Source organism: Girardinichthys multiradiatus, chromosome 9, assembly GCF_021462225.1.
Source record: "Girardinichthys multiradiatus isolate DD_20200921_A chromosome 9, DD_fGirMul_XY1, whole genome shotgun sequence".
Classification (NCBI taxonomy): Eukaryota; Metazoa; Chordata; class Actinopteri; order Cyprinodontiformes; family Goodeidae; genus Girardinichthys; species Girardinichthys multiradiatus.
The window spans coordinates 37,016,251-37,037,050 of NC_061802.1; the positions used below are offsets into that span (position 1 = coordinate 37,016,251).

At 40.7% G+C, this 20,800-nt stretch overlaps 2 protein-coding genes across 3 annotated transcripts; one reads left to right on the forward strand and one right to left on the reverse strand.

The window, feature by feature from the left end:
* Positions 1-1,424: 1,424 nt before the first annotated feature.
* Positions 1,425-4,275, forward strand: chst14 (carbohydrate (N-acetylgalactosamine 4-0) sulfotransferase 14). The gene is made up of 2 exons (XM_047373866.1): positions 1,425-2,034; positions 3,307-4,275. Exons 1-2 carry the CDS (start codon positions 1,756-1,758, stop codon positions 4,132-4,134), a joined length of 1,107 nt encoding a protein of 368 aa, XP_047229822.1. The 5' UTR covers positions 1,425-1,755; the 3' UTR covers positions 4,135-4,275.
* A 2,698-nt stretch (positions 4,276-6,973) lies between these two features.
* On the reverse strand, positions 6,974-18,814 carry cep135 (centrosomal protein 135). 2 transcript variants are annotated; one of them, XM_047373854.1, is made up of 26 exons: positions 18,605-18,814; positions 18,216-18,396; positions 17,912-18,102; positions 17,647-17,814; positions 17,406-17,547; positions 17,215-17,299; positions 17,011-17,139; positions 16,691-16,906; positions 16,546-16,611; positions 16,308-16,458; positions 15,991-16,220; positions 13,337-13,492; positions 13,113-13,250; positions 12,886-12,963; positions 12,651-12,802; positions 12,027-12,142; positions 11,757-11,911; positions 10,307-10,362; positions 10,034-10,202; positions 9,829-9,939; positions 9,551-9,736; positions 9,216-9,425; positions 8,886-9,088; positions 8,687-8,791; positions 7,494-7,631; positions 6,974-7,399 (listed from the first exon to the last, which is right to left on the reverse strand). In XM_047373854.1, the coding sequence occupies exons 2-26, from the start codon at positions 18,326-18,328 to the stop codon at positions 7,378-7,380; spliced, it is 3,486 nt and encodes a 1,161-aa protein (XP_047229810.1). In that variant the 5' UTR covers positions 18,329-18,396; positions 18,605-18,814; the 3' UTR covers positions 6,974-7,377. The 2 variants fall into 2 exon arrangements, with proteins under 2 accessions (XP_047229810.1, XP_047229811.1); XM_047373855.1 differs by lacking the exon at positions 18,605-18,814 and having other exon boundaries at positions 18,199-18,333.
* Positions 18,815-20,800: the final 1,986 nt, after the last annotated feature.

Here is a 20,800-nt window from a genome sequence, read left to right on the forward strand (position 1 = left end):
TGAGCAGGTGCCAGGTCGTGCTGAAAAATGAAATCTTAATCTCCATAAAGCTTTTCAGCAGATGGAAGCATGAAGTGCTCCAAAATCTCCTGATAGCTAGCTGCATTGACCCTGCCCTTGATAAAACACAGTAGGACCAACACCAGCAGCTGACACGGCACCCCAGACCATCACTGACTAGTGGGTACTTGACACTGGACTTCTGGCATTTGGCATTTCCTTCTCCCCAGTCTTCCTCCAGACTCTGGCACCTTGATTTCCGAATGACATGCAGAATTTGCTTTCATCCGAAAAAAGTACTTTGGACCACTGAGCAACAGTCCAGTGCTGCTTCTCTGTAGCCCAGGTCAGGCGCTTCTGCCGCTGTTTCTGGTTCAAAAGTGGCTTGACCTGGGGAATGCGGCACCTGTAGCCCATTTCCTGCACACGCCTGTGCACGGTGGCTCTGGATGTTTCTACTCCAGACTCAGTCCACTGCTTCCGCAGGTCCCCCAAGGTCTGGAATCGGCCCTTCTACACAATCTTCCTCAGGGTCCGGTCACCTCTTCTCGTTGTGCAGCGTTTTCTGCCACACTTTTTCCTTCCCACAGACTTCCCACTGAGGTGCCTTGATACAGCACTCTGGGAACAGCCTATTCGTTCAGAAATGTCTTTCTGTGTCTTACCCTCTTGCTTGAGGGTGTCAATAGTGGCCTTCTGGACAGCAGTCAGGTCGGCAGTCTTACCCATGATTGGGGTTTTGAGTGATGAACCAGGCTGGGAGTTTTAAAGGCCTCAGGAATCTTTTGCAGGTGTTTAAGTTAACTCGTTGATTCAGATGATTAGGTTCATAGCTCGTTTAGAGACCCTTTTAATGATATGCTAATTTTGTGAGATAGGAATTTTGGGTTTTCATGAGCTGTATGCCAAAATCATCCGTATTAAGACAATAAATAAAAGACCTGAAATATTTCAGTTAGTGTGCAATGAATCTAAAATATATGAATGTTAAATTTTCATCATTACATTATGGAAAATAATGAACTTTATCACAATATGCTAATATTTTGAGAAGGGCCTGTACATTACAGGAGTGCAATTGTGTGCAGTGGTTAAGAATCTAATTCATCTGTAAAATAAACATGTTTCTTGCTTACTTTTGAAGACTCTGAGACTGGAACTGTTCTAAAAGGATTGACATTAAAAAGGCCTCTAATCTTAAGGCGCTGAGTTGTAGAGTGACAAGATTAAACTTAATGGGAACCGTTGAACAACATAATAATTGCGTAAAGAAACTTCCCAGCTGGACATTCTTAAAAAGGAGGAGTTGTGAGGTGTTTGCGGTTACCTCATTTCACAAAAACCTTCCTGACAGCACATATTAAATATACACATCTGAGGCTCTACCTTTAAACCTTTTAAGGCTTTAATTTATAGTTTGTTTTTTAGTGTAGCGACTAGTATATTTTATGTGATTTTATTTTGAAGGTATCGATTTGTAGGTTTATAAAACATAACCTGCGAGAGAAAAATAATTGAGACAACTGACATGTGAAACTCTCCACAGTATAGAACACATTTAGTTTATGTTCTCCACTGAAAATGTGGAAACATTAACGAGATTTTATTGTGATGATCCGAACAGGATTTTTGAATTACACGCTTGCAAACTTACTTTAAACCTTAGCATGGGTACGTGTTAGGGACCAAGCGGAAACTTCCACACTGAACTGCCAGCGTTTAAGGTTAAAAAGCTGGCAGACGCCGGACACCGTCATGATGCTTCCACGCAGGCAGGACTACGGCAACGGGCTGCGGAGCGGCCCCGTTACAAGCTTCAGGAGCGCGGGGAGCCCGAGCTCTGTCCGCCGCAGCTCCGCCGTGCTGCCCTCGGTGCTAACCTTCCTGGTGGTCGTAGCCTCCGGAGGCCTGCTGCTCATGATAGAGAAGGGAATGCTGAACGGCATGGAGACGCCGTCTCCTCGGGGTAACGCAAGGCGGCTGGAGCTCTTCAGAGAGAGCCGAACCCACGGTTCAGACGACGTGGACTCCGAAGTAAGTTACTTGAAGAGTCTACTTCTAGACCTTCTTCCTGAAAGACTTCACGCAGTCTGTCGAGAGGTTTGGTATGTTTTCTTTTAGCAAAAAGCTGTCAAAAAAAGTTAACTGAAAAGTTTTTTTTCTGTCTGGATCGCATTTCGTGTGTAGGAAAATCATTGCAAATGCAGTTAATACAATTGGCTGTAAAAAAAAAGTCGCATATTGTTTTTACACTTTACACAAAAGGGTAACATATACAAGGCATAATGTATAATCTGAAGCTCCCAGACATGTGAGGTCAGACATTTGTGTTCTGTCGACCTGTTTAAATCACCTAACAGCAAATGGCTTTTTTATGCAGCTTTAGGTCATGATTTAAATTCCCAGGAACAATGAATAAGATTTCCTTCCCTATTTTTTTATTAGACAACTTCACAATTTCTGTCAAAGCTTTCATACCCTTAAAACCTGTCCACAAACTTAAATGTAGTTTATGTGATGGACCAAAAGTGTGCTATTTCTTTGTTTTCAGACTTATTCAGTCCAGTTTTGTGTAATTTCATCTAAGTGTAAAAACAGCTGTTCTGTGAAGGTTTGTTAGAGAACATTAGTGAACAAACGACACCAGAGAAACAAAGAAACTCAGCAGTTTAGGGATAAAGCTGAGAAAACCCTGATAACACCATCCCTGTAGTGCAACATGGTGGTGGCAGCATCATGCCGTGGCGATGCTGTTCTTCAGTGAGAATAAGCTGGTTAGAATTAAGATGGATAGTGCTAAATACAAGGCAATCCTGGACAATAACCTTAAAGTCTACAAAGAATTTCAGAATTGGGTGGAGGTTTATTATAAACATATAACCAGAGCAACTGTGGAATGATTTATATCAAAATATATTCATGTGTTAGAATGGCCCAGTCAAAGTCTAGACACAGGACAAAATCAACAGAGTTTGAGCTATTTCGCAAAGAACAGTGGGCAAACGTTTTAGTCTTCAGATCAGCAAAGATGCTGCTGTTGGGCAAAAAGTTTCACAAAGTATACACAAGGAGGGGCTGAATACAAATGCATAGCTCAATTTTCAGACTTTTTTAATTTAAAACCAAAAAAAAAAAAAAGCTATCCCCTTACTTTTACAATTAAGCCTAAATGGAAGCCTAAATAGACTAACATTTGAGTTTGTAATGTGACCGAATATGGAAAAAGTTCCATGGGTGTGAATACTTTTGCAAGCCACTGTAAACTGTGGAACATATTCATTTTACCTGGCTCTTGTTCACACTTAGATCCTCCAGGAGATCCGCAACCGCACCATCAGGACCATGTGCAGCCAGAAGAACATGCCCCACAGCATCTGGTCCCTGAGCCCCCTGCAAAGGAAGACGGTGCTGCAGCACATCCTGGTAAATGAAGAGTACCGCTTCCTCTACTGCTACGTCCCCAAAGTGGCCTGCTCCAACTGGAAGAGAGTCCTGAAGGTCCTGAGCGGCGCCCTGGAGAGTGTGGACGTCAACATCAAGATGGATCACCGCAGCGACTTGCTTTTTTTGTCCTCCCTGAAGCCAGAAGAAATCCGCTACCGCCTCAAGCACTACTTCAAGTTCATGTTTGTGCGAGAACCTATGGAGCGACTGCTTTCGGCCTACAGGAATAAGTTTGGAGAGATCGAATCCTACCAGAAGAAGTACGGAGTGGAGATCATAAAGCGGTACAGAAAGGGCCTTGCCAAGGATGCATCCGTGAAAGGAGATGATGTGACCTTTGGAGAGTTTGTCCGTTACTTGTTAGATGAGGATGTGGAGCACATGAATGAGCACTGGATGCCCGTTTACAACTTGTGCCAACCTTGTGCTGTTTCTTATAATTTCATCGGCTCTTATGAGCACCTCGAAAGGGACTCCGAGTATGTGCTCCAGCGCATCGGTGCACCTCCTTTTGTTCACTACCCAGAGAGGCAAACATGGTACAAGCCTGTCACCACAGAAACGTTACACTATTACTTGTGCACTTTGCCACAAAAGCTACTCAGGGAACTCCTACCCAAGTACATTTTAGACTTTTCTCTATTTGCTTACCCCTTCCCAAACACAACCACCGAACACTGCCGGCATTAAAAGTTGATTGGTTTGCCAATTTTTACATTTTTGTTTTTTTTTATAGAAATTCATTTTGTATTTTTGCTTCTGAAGTTTTGAGAGATGTAAAACAATTTAAAACCACTAAAGCTTTTAAATAAATACATGAGAAAAAGGTCACTGAATCTTAAATGAACAGTTACAGTGAATAGACCAATTTGTTTTCTAGTGATGGATGTATTATTGTACTGCAGATGTTGGTAAAGGTAAATAGCCTCTGTGGACATTCTGTGGTTTAGCAGGCTAAAACACGGTTTCTGCATGAGGTTTACATACATTCTTCATCTGCATGAATCTCAGTAATTTAGTTCTGTGAGTGATTTATTTGAACTGTTATTTTTTTTTTCAGGTGGAACGATGATAAATGATCATTTCAAGGAAGTTTAAAAACAAAAAATTGGCTGAACAAGTTTGAATTTGTTTATTTTCTCTAACCCACAGACTCAAATGTATGTACACTGTTAAACACTTTGTAATCAGAGTATATAGTATCAAGTCAGGTAAACATCAGTCAGTTCAGTAGTAGAGGGGGTTGTTAATCAATGTCTGCTGTTTTGGTGTTAATGAAATTAACAGGTGAACTAAAGGAGCAAAAATGAGCTGACCCCAAAATAGTAATTGGCTTTGCCGGTGGAGTCCACAGACATTTTTTCTTAATTTCTTTGACTGCTTTTCAGTAGTTTTACATCTGATCAGACTCTGTGTCCCTATTCGTAGCATGAGGCGATACCTGGACTGTCTCCCAGCACAGCCTCAAGAACATGGAGGTAATTCTAGGAGACGGGCAGTTACTCTAGGAGAGCTGGACAGGGCCAGCAGAGGCTCTGTGCTTAATGCCTGGAACCATGGAGCTCGACTACAATTTGCAAGAGATCACCAGAATTGGCAGATTTCGACCGGCGCCCTGTTCTCTGAGCAGGTTCACTTTGAGCACATGTGACAGATGTCAAAGGGTCTGGAGAATCTGCGGTGAACGTTATGCTGCCTGCAACATTGTTCAGCATGACTGGTTTGGTGGTGGGTCAGCGTTGGTCTGGGGAGGCATTCCCATGGAGGGACACAGACCTGTACAGGATAAATGATGGTACCATTAAGTATCAAGAGGAGATCTTTCAGCCCATTGTTAGACCCTCTGCAGGTGCAGGGGGTCCTGGGTTCTTCCTGGTGAATGATAATGCCCGGTCTCATGTGGTAAGAGCATGAAGGCAGTTCCTAGAGGATGAAGGAACTGATACCATTAACTGGCCTCCATGTTCACCTGACCTAAATCTAATAGAACATCTCTGGGACATCATGTTTAGGTCCACCTGACACCACTAGGGGACCCCTCAGACTGTCCATGAGCTCAGTGATGTCCTGGTCAGGATCTGGGAGGAGATACCCCAGGACTCTCTGGGTTGATGGTTTGCATCAAATGATGCAGCATCTCTTTGTTCACAACACATTACCTGTTCCATATCAGTATGGAGCTCTAGCAGCATTTTTTTTCTAGTTGAGATCTGATGTTTTCAAAGTGTTCCTTTAATTTGTTTGAGCAGTGTGCATACAAAACCCTCACTAATATTTGGATAAATGTCCCTTGGCTAGTTGCTTAGAAACTGCACTCTTTGTAGAGATCAACACGCTTCTGGCATAATTCTGGCTGGATATCTGACCACCCTTCTTGCCTAACCTGGTAAAGTTAATTAAATTTGGATTTATGGCACAAGCAACTTTTAATGGTCCAAAAATCATCATTTGGATTGAGGTTGGATCATTGTCCAGTTGTAATACTCGCCCAAGTGTTAAAAATCTAGCTGTTATGGGTGAAGTTTATACGTTTGGAGGTAACTCATCATTTTCATTATTCTATCCACTTTTTGCAGTACACCAGTACCACTGGCAGCAAAACAGACCCTTAGCATGATGTTACCACTACCATGCTTGACCTTTCTTACTGTGTTCTTAGGTTTGAAAGCCTTATCTTGACTCCTCCTGACATTATAGCCAAAGAGCCCAATCTCTGTCATCTCTGCTTATTTCCAGAGGACATTTAATGCGTCTTGTGTTGGAAGCAACAACATTCAATTGTGCTTTAAGGTGTTACTGATGGAGCAGAGGCTTCCTTCTTAGTTACCACCTTCCCAATCATCGATGATATAAAACTGGCTTCAATGTAGACAGCGACATTGGTGTTCCTGTTTACAGCAACTTTGAGCCTTGGTGGTTCCTGGCAATTTCCTCTCATCTGAGAGCGACAGTTTAGGTCAGATGGTTGAAATTGGATAACTGTGTTTCAGCAGTAAAACCATCCCTAACACGCACCACGTTTTTTAGAATGGAAAAGCCAGAATAAGATCATGCTTCTTGAAGGGCCTCAAACCTACTCAAGGTTTGAGGAATATACTTAAAAGCTGGATCAGTAATTTTAATATGGCTCTACCATTTCTGATGAGACAGGGAAACTAACCACCGTGATGGCTATAAAAACCCTGTGGTCAAGGTGCAGCTTGATAAGGGACATTTAACCAAATATTACTGGGGTTGAAGTATGGATTTAAGCCTGCATGTATAATTTTGACCCTGTGTAGATTAGAGAAAATCCGCATTACAACATTTTTGGTTTTAAAATCCAGGTAGTTGTTGCTCATTCAAATAAATGATTTAAAACCCCAAAACAGGACATTCATGTCGATGAGTCAATCTAATGTTCTGACCTTGAACTTACGTGGTTTTTTTCTCTCCCTTACTTTTCATGCAACAAACTGTTTCTCATTTAATAAAACTGAGAAACATTTTTTTTTATCATGTACACATTTTTTATTTGATCCTTAATCTCTTTATTTTACCAAATAATTTATTATTTAAAAAATATATATATAAAAAGCAATATTAAGTATAATCCACAAAACTCAACATATGTAACATTTCATTAGTTAAGTGTTTGAGATTAGAAATGCTATGAATAAACTTCATTTCAGACATGTTTGATCTGTGAAAGTACCTGATACCAACAGTTTGTAAGTAGAGTTATTTAAAAAAAAATTAACATTTGGAACAGGAAACATTTTTTTTAAGTCTTCCAACAGCTTTTATCCTGTCCTGAGACGTTGGCTCGTACACTTTAGCAACACTGAGATAAGCTTCAGGCTACTTCATGCCAAGGTCGGTGGAAGCCTTCATATCCAAACTTAAACATGTAGCGTTTATCTGACTCACTGCAACTTCATTCGTCTTTAGAGGTTAATCCTTGAAACTAACACTCCTGAAATGAGGAAGAAAAGGGGTTTCAGCATTTAGCGCAAAAAAAAAAAAAAAGATTCATCATTTAGTTCAGAATCTTCCTGACCAAACCGTACTTGTCTGTAGACTTGTCCGTGGAGTGTTGACTTCGGAGGATGGAGCGATCTGCAGAGCTGTGGTGAGAGCCGCCTGATAAGCTGAGAGGAGATGAAAATGACAGACCTTGTCTACGCATCTCCTGAACCGCTCTTTCACTGAGGAGAGAAGGACAATGCCACAAATGTTAGGATTTACATTCCCATCTATGCAGCTACACACCAGTTAGCCGAGGGGCCAAATCTGAGGATGTACAATCCTGAACATTTACAGTGAAAGTGATCAGTAAATTTGGTAATTATCTGCAGTTTGTGCTATTTATCAGTTTCATGTCTGACCGGCCAAACTTAATTTAGAACTCAGAAACATGTTTTAAAAAAAAGGTTTATTTTCAACATAAAGAAAAAATATTGTTAGAAACTTCTAATAATGGTAAACTAACACTTTTTTACCTTAAAACAACTGAAAGTCATGTCTAATAAGGATTAAGGGGAAGTACAAACTTATAAAATTGATCCCAGTGCTATTCCAACCACATTTTCCAAGATGAGCTTTTCAACATAACTTGCATACATTTTTATACATCTACAAATTAAATAAGCTTTTATACTGAATGTTGAAATATTCTGCAAGAACTAATGAAAATCCAATCCCTGAAGCTACCAAGTTCTTCAACCAGCAACAAGAGGAGGACACTTCCTGCTTCAATGTTAACAGGGCATAGTCAGTGAGGTCAGCATCTAAACAATAATGCTTTTTAAATACAACGCTTTTCTATAAATCACTTCCCTGAAAATAAAGGTTTCAACTTAATGGGTCACAGTTAAACTAAGTGATCTCCTACAAACTTTAAAGCAAATATTTTCGATAAGTATACAAGTAAGCAATTGCTCAAGAAACGTTTCCAGTTTTTTGTGCGACAACAATGGAAAAACAGAGGATGGATCGACAGACACATGGATTGTAGATTATGGAAAAATGGACAGAGATGAATCAACAAACAGACTGACGGATGAAAATTGACAAGGCAGAGGGATAGGGAATAAACTTTTTCCAATCTGTATTTTCTTTTCCTATAATTTTATCCAGACCTGGGAAATACTTAAATTCCAAGCTTTCCCCCAATTGTGGAGGAACTATTTAATAACTTCAATACATATAATTGTCAGCAGATTAAACGAGGAAGTTTTTCTCCAAACATAAATAAGCTCACCGTTCGAAGCGCTCTGTGGTCAGCTGTCTTTTCAGGACGTCCATCTCCGTCTGCAGCTGGGACACTTTACCACGGAGTTGGGACACCTCTCTTGCGTGCTCTGCACTTTATGCACACATGAAAAAAGTATTAAACTTTCTCTACACAAATATATTTTATTAAGCTCAAACCAGTATAGTGAACTGGATTTGTCTTTTACTTTTTGCTGTCAGCTAGAGTGAGCTTGTCCTGCAGGACTTTCAGCTCAGACTCTCTCTCGCTGGCAGTCAGATGGGTCTGAAACTCTTTCTGCCTGTTGGTAGACAGTAGTGTCTCAAGGTTGCGCACAGTCAGCCTCTCACTGGATAGTTGCTTCTTCAGGACCTCAACCTCTGACCGAACATCCTCCAGTTCTCCAGTGACCTTAGAATAGAAAAAAAAAACAACCATCACAAGAGTGAATGACAGATGCAGAAGCAGGTTACATGCTCCCACGGTGGAATGCAACATTTTTCTGCCAAGGGTGAAAGGGTTTAGAAAAACAATTCACCCTCTCTAGGTCCATGCTCTTGGAGGTCAACTGTCGTGCAGTGAGGTCCTTTGCAGAGTCTAGTTTGACACAGAGCTCCCTGATGGAAGCTAGATCAGAAAGGAGAGCAGCCTTCTCCTCCTGTGCTTTGTGCAGCTCCTCTTCTAGTCGGGACATCCCACGAGCCAGTGAGGATACCTGGACTTCATAAGCTTGCAGTGCCTGTATGTGCTGGGAGAACCAGGAGAGGGAAGCTACAATAAGACACTGATCATTTCATTTTATTACACTGAACTTAAAGAGAAAACACAACTTCACATATCTGCTTAGAGAACATTTGGATTTTGTTTCTTCACCTTTTGGATCTCTCTCTCTTTTTGCCCGACAGTATCCCGGAGCTGCCGGCGCTCTGTGTCCGAGGAGAGCAGCTCCAGGCGGATCGAGTTATTGAGGCCTTCAGCCTGGTGCAGCTTCTGCTCCCTTTCCTGTATCCCGGAGTGGACCATCCTGAAGCGCTCCAGTAAATCTCTGTTCTCCTGTTCCTGGGGATCACCAGGAAACAGCAGATGTACTCTCCAGAGTAAACAGAAACTAACAGAACAAACCAAAGCTACAGGCATGAGGACATTCTTACCTTTGTGGCCATCAGCTTCTCTATTCTGGACACTTCAGAAATGTAGGAGTGGACCCTCAACTTCAACTCATCCTTCTCATGCAAAGCCTCCTCCATTTCTAAATGTACAGCCTGGACAAGGAGACATTTTTTCAGCTTACGTTTAGATCCACATACTTTCAAACACAAAAGACAAAACAAAAAGGGATTTAATATTTCCGCCTACCTGGTTCTCCCTCGTCATAGTGGCCAGGTCATCCTGCAGCCTCCTGTTTTCTCTCAGTATGACTTCTTTGTCTCTCCTGAGAGCAGCCAGCTCCTCCAGAGATGGATCCAGCTGCCTCCTCAGACTGCTGATCTCCCTTTCACGGCTCTTCAGGGCTCCTTGTAGCTGACTGAATGAATGAAAGACAGAAATCACATCGGTGAAAAACATGTAGCAACCCTACTGCAGCGGCTTCTACTGTTGAAATACGGCACAATTAAAAGCAGTACTCACGCTAGTGAATTGTCCATATTTTTGACAGTGAGTCTCACATCTTCAAGGACTTTTTCCTGTAAGGATACCAAAGTATTGCTCCTCATTAGTACTAGCCACAACCTGCTTTGATAAATAAACACATAATTTAGCTGATGCTGTATGTAACCAAGCAGCTAACAATGGTTCAGGTGGTTCACATAGACGCACTGAACGTGAGAATCATTAACGTTTCACACAAATAGTGTCTCATATTTACACTGCACACCATTTCGATTCTATTTATGTTGCATTTTGTCGCATATATAAAATGAACATCGTCTGGACTTTTCAGAAACTTAGTGATAGCCCGCCTCATCAGGTCCAAAAGCAGTTCTGATACGTTTGGGATCATTATCGTACTTAAACAGTCTAACTTTTGAAACTGGTGAGGTAGTCTTCCTTCTCATCATTCCATCCACCTTACGCAAAGCATCATCACAGCTAATAGTATACCAGACCATGAGCAAGATGCTGAGGAGATGTTCTGGTGATGTCATAAAACATCTACAACCAAGTCTATTCATTGCACAAACAGCAGATGTAGTCAGATGCAACTTTCTAAATAAAACCATGTTGTTGAGATCAAGATAATAGATTTATTTTCTTCCCCAGGACCTGGAAAGTCTATCCACTTTCTGAGATCTATATCTGCAATAAACCCATCACCGAAAGACATTACCACTGTGTAGCCAAGTCCAGTTAATCCCCAAATCAGTCACACCCTGTTTAGATAAGAATTGGTTTATTTATCACAAGTCATATCTTTACTGACTCGGCTGCAGCGATTTAAAACCCACACTGGTGTTTCTGCAGATTCTAGGTGTTAACATGTTTGGTGGTTCCTGGGTTGTTACCTGAACATCCTAACCAAATTTCCAGGCACAGCAGGGTTTTCATCTCCAACACACATCATTCATGGTTTTTTTTAATTGTTAAAGCAGACCAACATTCAGATTCTGGATTGGCCCCAAGTTCATCGCTAAGCTAGCTCTGTGTCTTTAAACTAATTATTTTGATTGAGTTTTTACCATTTCCAACAAGAAGCCAGAATTATACAAAAAGCTTGTTAATGCTACAACAAGCCTGCTGTTGAGGTGAAACCTGCTAAAGGATATGTACTGAAATATTTATGGGTTTGTGTGTAAGTATGATTTTAAAGAATTTAACAAAAATCCACAAAGGAAATTCTAACTTGTGCTTCCAGTTCTTGTTTTTAAAATGCATTAAAGTTGTATGCTGCATTATCATTTCAAACACCAAAAATAACACTCAAATAAATCATAAAATGAATGTCATTCGTGCCCATGATCAGTGTATATAGACTTCTGGCTGGATATGTGCATGAATATGTGAATATTGATTTTATGAAAGAAATAGACTTATTCTTTGACAAAACCTTGTGAACTAAGTAAAAAACTGTTGTTGCTACCTTCTGGGTCTGGTCATTCTGGAGAGCAACCAGTTTTTCTGTCTTCTGATCCACCTCATCCTGCAAGGCATCTTTCTCTCTATCCAGCACAGAGATTGACTTCTGGAGGGAAGCTACGTCTTCTTTGTGTTTGGAGCTCTGCTGACTCAGCTCCCCTGACAGGAAACAACAAAAAAAATAATCCAAACTTTTAAGCTGCAAAATAAAAAACAAAACAAAACCCAAAACAGAATCGAAGGTTTACAACATCCACCAGAGAAGCACATTCACCTAATCTCTCTTCAAGTTTTTCAATCTGCTCGTGGGCCACATGCAGTTCGTTCATCTTCACCGAGAGCCTTCGTTGGGCATCAGACAGTGACTGCTCCATCTGCTCCTGTAGCAGCCTAGAGACATGCAGACATATAGACATGTAGGTGCAAACAGAATCATAACTTAACTCTTTAACGGGACAATATGACAGATCAAGTTGAGATAGGCCAATCAATGAGCAAGCGAACAAAAACAATCATGCATCAAAACTAGGGACCCGTAGCATTTTAGTCTATGAATGCAACAATCAAAAGCATGTCTTTTGATTCATTTATTTAAGAAAATGTAAGAAACTTGATTTAATGAATTAAACAGGGATCATAATGTAGTTACTTTGTTTTCTGTTGAATTAAAAAAAAATATGATTGAACAGGTCAGACCTCAAAGAAAACCATAAATCATTATCAGAAAGAAAAAGCCTGATTGATGCACCTCTTCTTCAAGAATACATACTGAGAGAATTGTTAATATAATTTCATAAGATGTAAATAAAAAGTTACATCCCGCTCTGGCAGATTTACAGTAGAACTAGTCGATCCTACAGCAGAAAAAAAAACAGAGCAGATATAAACAGAACATCACCTCAGAGCACTCGCCTCGGCCCTCTGCTGGGCGACGTTTTCTGTGTTTTGGACCAGAGCAGTGGACCGAGCCTTCAGCTCTTCCTCCACGGCCTCCTTGCTCTCCTTCAACAGACACACCTGAGACCGCAGATCCAATCTCTCCCGCTCCAGCTAAACCCCAGAGAACTCCAATTATGATAAAATTATTTACTACCTTTGCTGGGAGATAATATCTAAACATAGATAAGACTCACACTCTTCACAGTGTTCTCCAAGTTGAGAATCCTCCTCTCCTCTCCCTGTCTGTCTGTGTGAGCTGATGTCTGGGCAAACTGTAGATTAATAACAATGGAGGTAGGGGCCCTTTATAAGCGAGTAAACAGGAGGCTATTTTGGGTCTGGGATTTATGAGATCATTTCTTAATCAGTTAATATCTAGATTACTTTTTAAATGAACCAACTGTTGAGATAAAAACTTTACCTTTAACCTCTCCATCAGAGAGTCTCTTTCAGAGGTCATCTGCCCAAGCTTTTCCTCTGCTCGTCTCACCTCCTCCTGCTGCCTCAAGATGTCAGCCGACAAATCTGCCCTGTGGGCCAACTTTAGCTCATCCTGAGCCTTTATGTACAACAATCAATAAAAATTAGGGAGTATCTTTGTTTTTTAATTGGACATTTTCCAGTATATTTGTATTTAGAACATACTTGCTTAAAAAGGGCTTTGAAATGGTCTCTCTCATTACTGAGGGCTTTCACGTTGTTCTGAATGTCCTCCATGTGCTTCTCAAAGTTCATCAGAGCTGCCTTGAGCTCATCCCTTTCTCTGACTACACGGAGCAGTTCTGCCTCTGGAAAGCTTCCCTGAAAAAAGCCAATATATGAGGAGACATTTGGCATCAGTTTATAAAGCAAATTTAAACCAAATAAAGAGATCCTATTTAAGCTTTTCAACAAAAATAATCGTTTTTCTCCACACTGCTCTGTGAGTTCGGCTTCAGCCATTGGTCGGCTTAGCCCCAGTTTATGCTATGCTTCAGTGACCAATGAGGAGGGTTCTCAGAGTTTATTCCAGTTTACTCCAAAGAGCCGAGGGAGTCTAAAGTATTGGGTTGCTTCAGGTAAGGTGCCAATATGTCGGGTGTTTGTGAGGTTTCTTGGTTTAACACCGAAGCACCAGCCTGATGCTCTGCTAATTAAATACGAGGATGCTTTTAATCCCCCGTTTGATTAATTAACTATGATTGTGTGCATTAACACGTAGAATTTAATATGTTAATATCTAAATTAATTATATGTAGACCAGATACATTTCTAAAGAATATATACAGTTAAAATGCATTTATGCTGTGCAGGGAAATGTGACAGTCTCCATTATTACATTTAAATAAAAGGTTTAATAGAAACAAATTATTTTCCATACTGAAATGAGCCCTATCTTTGTACAGTGTCTTGCGAAAGTACTCGGCCCCTTGAACTGGTCAACCGCTTGCCAGATTTCAGGCTTCAAACATAAAGATATAAAATTCAAATGTTTTATGAAGAATCAACAACAAGTGGGACACAATCATGAAGTGGAATGAAATTTATTGGATGTGTCAAACGTTTTTAACAAATAAAAAACTGAAAAGTGTGGCGTACAATATTATTCGGCTCCCTTGAGTTAATACTTTGTCGCGCCACCCTTTGCTGCAATTACAGCTATAAGTCTCTTGGGGTTTGTCTCTATCAGTTTTGCATCAAGAGACTGAAATTCTTGCCCATTCTTCCTTGCAAAACAGCTGGAGCTCAGTGAGGTTGGATGGAGAACAGCAGTCTTCAGCTCTTTCCACAGATTCTCGATTGGATTCAGGTCTGGACTTTGACTTGGCCATTCCAACACCTGGATACGTTTATTTGTGAACTATTCCATTGTAGATTTGGCTTTATGTTTTGGATCATTGTCTTGTTGGAAGATAAATCTCCGTCCCAGTCTCAGGTCTCTTGCAGACTCCAACAGGTTTTCTTCCAGAATGGTCCTGTATTTGGCCCCATCCATCTTCCCATCAATTTTGACCATCTTCCCTGTCCCTGCTGATGAAAAGCAGGCCCAAACCATGATGCTACCACCACCATGTTTGACAGCGGGGATGGTGTGTTCAGGGTGATGAGCTGTGTTGCTTTTACACCAAACATATCGTTTTGCATTGTGGCCAAACAGTTTGATTTTGGTTTCATCTGACCAGAGCACCTTCTTCCACATGTTTGGTGTGTCTTCCAGGTGGCTTGTGGCAAACTTTAAACAAGACTTTTTATGGATATCTTTGAGAAATGACTTTCTTCTTGCCACTCTTCCATAAAGGCCAGATTTGTGCAGTGTACGACTGATTGTTGTCCTATGGACAGACTCTCCCACCTCAGCTGTAGATCTCTGCAGTTCATCCAGAGTGATCATGGGCCTCTTGGCTGCATCTCTGATCAGTCTTCTCCTTGTTCGAGATGAAAGTTTAGAGGGACGACCGGGTCTTGGTAGATTTGCAGTGGTCTGATACTCCTTCCATTTCAATATGATTGCTTGCACAGTGCTCCTTGGAATGTTTAAAGCTTGGGAAATCTTTTTGTATCCAAATCCGGCTTTAAACATTTCCACAACAATATCTTGAACCTGCCTGGTATGTTCCTTGGTCTTCATGATGCTCTCTGTGCTTTGAACAGAACCCTGAGACTATCACAGAGCAGGTGCATTTATACAGAGACTTGATTACACACAGGTGGATTCTATTTATCATCATCAGTCATTTGGGACAACATTGGATCATTCAGAGATCCTCACTGAACTTCTGGAGTGAGTTTGCTGAACTGAAAGTAAAGGGGCCGAATAATATTGCAAGCCCCACTTTTCAGTTTTTTATTTGTTAAAAACGTTTGACACATCCAATAAATTTAATTCCACTTCACGATTGTGTCCCACTTGTTGTTGATTCTTCACAAAAAATTAGAATTTTATATCTTTATGTTTGAAGCCTGAAATGTGGCAAAGAGGTTGACCAGTTCAAGGAGGCCGAATACTTTCGCAAGGCACTGTACATTGTTCCAAGTCTCAACATTCACTACTAACTACCATATACATAACATCATGTAGTCTTCATTGAGTTTATTTTTGTCATTATGGAGTTGGCATTTAATACCTCTCTATGTCATTATTTAATGTGTCCTGAGTCTGTGTTCATTTTATTTTGTAGTAAGTAATAAAAGCCAATTTGGATGCTAAAACAAAGTCCTGATTTTTGAAAAAACCACAAATTGTTTAGATTAAGGAGTGATTGAAAAATCCATTTATGAATTAATCAAAATAAAACTGTCTGGCAGCCCTAGTCTCTTACCTTGACATCTTTGCCTTTCGGACTCCTGCCTCTGTCTGGACTGCGACTGGGACTCAATCCCGGTCCACCGGCTCCTCTGGCCCTCTTGTACCGCTCAGCCTCATGGCGATAGAAATCCCTCTCCTCCTCTAGATTTTTGACGAAGGCGTCTAGACGAGATGGGGAATGCTCTCTGCCACAGACACCATGTTTAGCACGCATAGCCTCCAACTCCAGCACCAGCTCTTTATCTGGGAAGGTCACCCAAAACAAAAACATAATGCAGAGCGTTAGCCACCTGAGTTTCAGCAACAGAGCTATAACAAACTGTTTCCTACCAGCTGCCATCATCTTCTCCACTTTGTCCTGCAGCCTTGTTTTCTCATCTTCTAGGAAGTTCACCAGTCCCTCCATCTTTTCGTTCTGCTCCTTAAGCTCCACCAGCTGATCTCTTAAGCGGTCTCTTTCATATTCTCCTTCCGACTGCTCCTGGATTCATTTGTAATATTGAATAATTTATATTTACTCTAAATAATCCAAAAACAAAATTATTTTTATACCATCTACTATACTGACCCTTCTTGTCTTTGTAATAATTTCCTCCAAGTCTTTAATGATTTTCTGCTGCCTTTCAATTTCTTTCTATTCAGAAAAAAAATTTTTTTTTTTACAAGAAGCATTTATAATTTATTGCATATTTGCTTGTTATTCGTTCTCTTACTTTAGTTTCCTGTAGTTCCATATCAGCATTCTCCAACATGCGCTCCTTGTCCATCTCCATGCACTTCGCAAGGTGATCTATGTGCGTCAGTTCCTCACAGAGCTCCAGGTTCTTTAAGGAGAGATCTGCCACCTCCGTGGAGACGTCCTTCTTCTTTTGCTGCAGTCCTTCTATATTTTGCTCCAGGTTCCTGTTGGTCTCCTGCAGGTACTCAATCTATAAAACATGAAGCAACAGACTATAGTCACTAAAATCCTACTACCTTTCACAACCCTTTTCTGTGAATTTTGAATTTTATCACTAATGATGGCTGAACTTGCCTGAAGGTTAAGGTGGGCGATCAGTTTTTCGTTGCTGATGTTCTGGGCTTCGAGAGAAATTACATCATGAGGCCGTCCTCCTTGAAGTGCGCGATTCAAACGCTCAATCTCTCTGTTCCTTTCTTCCACCTTTCAAAGAAATGCATTACTAGATTTAAAGAAATCACTACACCACCCAACAATGCATAGATTAGCCTCCCTCACCTGAGTGCTCAGATGTTTTATGCCATCTTGGGCATTTTCCAGGTCGAGTTTGAGTTTGATAATGTCTTCCTGTAGTTCATGAATCCTACAAACCAAAGTTATCATGAGCTGAGAAGAAGTCATCCAAATACCACCAACAAACTACTGTACAAAGTAAAAATACAATGACTCTTAATAGCTATAAAGCAAACCTTCCATCGGCCAGCTGCAGTAGGTCAGCTATATACGGATCGTCAGGCAGCGGGACAGGATAGGCTGATTTAGAGGAAGGAGGAATAAGCTCATCAATCTGCATTCTCTGTCGTCTAAAAGGAATACTGTGCTTCTTTCCACCTGGGAACGTATAGCAGCACAAAAAAGGGATTTAAATGTGCATATAAATGTCAAATATCCCTTCCTTAATACTGCCAGAGAAATCAGACCAGCGATTACCTGGCGTCTGCACAACGGCTTGCATGTTCTTCTCCTGTAGCTGCTGGATCCGCTCAGCTTTAGCCTTACTGTCCTTCTCCAAGCAGCGTACCTTATGCACATACTGATTGTTTAGGAACTTCAGATCAGATGTCTCATGGTCCAGTTTCTTGATGTGTGTTTTGAGTTCTGGAAAAACAAGATTGTGAGCGACTGGTGCACCACTCACTTAAAATCCGCAGGTTATAAAAGGGGGAAGAAGAAAAAAGGAGGAATTCATCTTTACCTCTAGTGACGTGATCTTTCTCGTCCCTCAGTTTCAAGAGCTTAAGATGCAGGTCGTTGTTTTCCTTGACCACTCTGGCGTTCTCTGCCCTGTAGGGCTCCAACAGGGCATCAACATTTCTGCTCTCTTTCTCCGTCTTTCCTGCTGATAGTTTGGCATTGCGCAGGCTCTCAGTTGTGTGGATCAAGTCGCTGCAGGACAGAGGATGATGATGAAGATGATGAGCAGCATCTTACATGTGTTTACTGGGTGAAGTTGATAATTAAGCTTAAGGAGAGATCTGCCACCTCCGTGGGTCTTTCACCTGAACAGTTTCTCCACTAGCGGCAGCGACTCTATTCCAAGAGGTTGTCTGTAGCCCAGCTGATCCAGACGTTTCCGCAGATTGACGAATTTCCTCTCCGCGCTGCTGTTCATTTTTGTAATGCTTGCAGACCGCTAACTATTGCTTAAACGTCCAGTGTTTCATTTATAAAGTAGAATAACTACAACGGATGGTAAGGAAGTGGATAACATTAAAATGTACCGCTAATTATTTTAAATGATTAAAACAGTAGCGTTTTTCCGTGAAACATTGGGCTAGCTGATTTAGCTATTTCTCGGCCTCTCAAGAGCCATCTGAACTAGCTACTGATAAAAGTTTTTGTAGCGGCTAATGTTAGCTTAATAAACGGAAGTATAACGCTACATTACCCCTTATGGTGACATCTCTCGGGTGAATAGCTTCTCTCAGCTTCATGCTAAGGTTGTATATGTTTCACAAATGACGTTAAATAACGATAAACGTGTCGAAATTAAACCGTTTCCGCGCTGAAGTGGTTTGAAAAGAGCGCCGTTGATCTCTGGCTTGGATTCGTCACCATGGAAGTAGAAGGCCCGAGGAGCGCGTGTTTTGCCAAGCGGGGTTGCCCCGGCTGAGGCTGGATTAGTTATTCTTGAAAGTACATGGTCGTACGTCATCGTCTTGGCGTTTTTGTTAAGACACGGAAAATGTATGGAGACTTAATAAAGACAGCTTGAATTGGCATTAAAATTTGTTCTAAAAAGAAACACTGAATGAACAATGCAATTTTTGTCGCCTTTATTTTAGCTTAATAAAAAAGCTGTTCAAGTCAGTTCTTTCCAAGGGCTTTAGGTCAAGCTATGCGACTGTGTGGTGTGTTGCTACCATACGTTTATAATCGGACCAAACCTGTCCCGTTTTAGGCCTTTCAGAATTACCAAGTTACTTCTTTTTGCTTAATGGCATATTAATTAGTGAAAAACATTTAGTAATATTAGTGTATGTAAACTTCTGATTTTGAAGAAAGTAGTATATATGTCCTCTTTAAAATTTCCTTCTCATTTTTCTGGCATTTAGCAACTACAAACGAATTTGCAAATGCTGACCTAAAACAGGAAATGTTTAGTCTGATTTTATGTCAATTAATAGGAGAAAAAACATTTGTCTTTTTATACCATGTATATAAATACTTAGATTTTGGCTGTATGTATTGATTGGACACTTTTAACTGGGAAACTCCCACAGTTCACTGGAGGGGCTATAAATAGTAAATGGACTGAAGTTATATAGCGCTTTTCCAGTCATACAAACTGCTCAAATATGGAGGTAAATTTGTCTCAAAATTATTCAAACAAAAAAAATAATCTCAATCAAAAAAATAAATTGTGGTCAAAACTTTTGGAATATTCAATCAAAAAAACTAATCTCAATTAAAAAATATTAAGTTGTGATCAAAACTTTCAGAGTTGTAACGATTTTTTTTTTATGGAATATTTTATTTTGGGGAGAAAATAAATTGTTTGAAAAAACTTTTTTTGATTAAAATGACTCATTTTTTCTTACAAAGAAAAAAAAGTTATTTGCAAAACTTTTATTTGCGCATGTCAAAAATCTTTGGTTACGACTCTCGCTCTTATATTTGACGCTCTCTCTTTTTGGTTGAACTCAAAGAATTTTGAGTTCTGGGAACATGAACATCCTGGGCCCTAAAGACGAGCGATGTAAGACGTTTCCCTATTGGTTAGCGCTGACTAAAGCGGCCGCTCGAACTGCAGGGCTTGCAGCGTCGCTTCAGTGAGGAGACATCAACTGTACAGAAGAAAACTGCGGTCAAGTGAGCCGACAGTCAGAAATACGCGGTGACGCCAGCTGACACCAGCTCTCTCTTAAAGATTAGCGTCGCGCATACAAGGCGCAGGGTCATCTATATTATAACCAGAATTAGTATTTCATAATTTTACTGTAAAGGTTTGGAGAAATACACAACTACCCCAAGTGTAGTATAAACAGAGTCCATGTCGGGCAGACGGCATCCCATAATCTTGTGTGTTGTCCTCACAACCCGTGATACTTCCTCTCCTGTGCAGTTCCCTCACCACACTGTCCTGCTGAGACACAGAGTGCTTTCCACCGTGGCCCTGCAGATATCTGTAAGCAGCTGAGGAGAGAGAACAGTCTGTTTTTATTTCCTGATGAAGAAGAGCTGTTGTTGCACCTTCTTCAACAGGCGAAGGGCGTTTCTGGTCCAGGAGAGGTCAGAGGAGATCTGGATGCTCTTGCACTTTAAGCTGTCCAGACCACTTCCCACAGGACCTCATCGACCTCACCAAAAATAAGTGTTTGTGGTACTTTGTTGGGGTAGTTGTGTATTTCTCCAGAAACCTACAGTGAAATGATAAAATACTAATTCTGGTTATAATATAGATGACCCTCTAATAAGATCTGAAGAGATTGTGTTGTCACCTCTCATGGTTTTGGAGAAATAAATTCCTGAAAGTGGGACAAATGCATATAATGGTTGAGCATTTTGAGGTACATTGAATTGTGTATTTCTCCAAAACTGTACAGTCCAATATTAAATATTTATTCTTTTACATAAAACATGA

Coding starts and splice junctions, on each gene's coding strand:
- cep135 (XM_047373854.1), bottom strand. CDS start 18,328: ATGAACAGCAGCGCGGAGAGGAAATTCGTCAATCTGCGGAAACGTCTG. Junction 9,737..9,828: donor AGAAGCTGATGGCCACAAAG/GTAAGAATGTCC, acceptor GGTGATCCCCAG/GAACAGGAGAACAGAGATTT. Junction 9,089..9,215: donor AGAGCATGGACCTAGAGAGG/GTGAATTGTTTT, acceptor TTCTATTCTAAG/GTCACTGGAGAACTGGAGGA.
- chst14 (XM_047373866.1), top strand. CDS start 1,756: ATGATGCTTCCACGCAGGCAGGACTACGGCAACGGGCTGCGGAGCGGC. Junction 2,035..3,306: donor CAGACGACGTGGACTCCGAA/GTAAGTTACTTG, acceptor GTTCACACTTAG/ATCCTCCAGGAGATCCGCAA.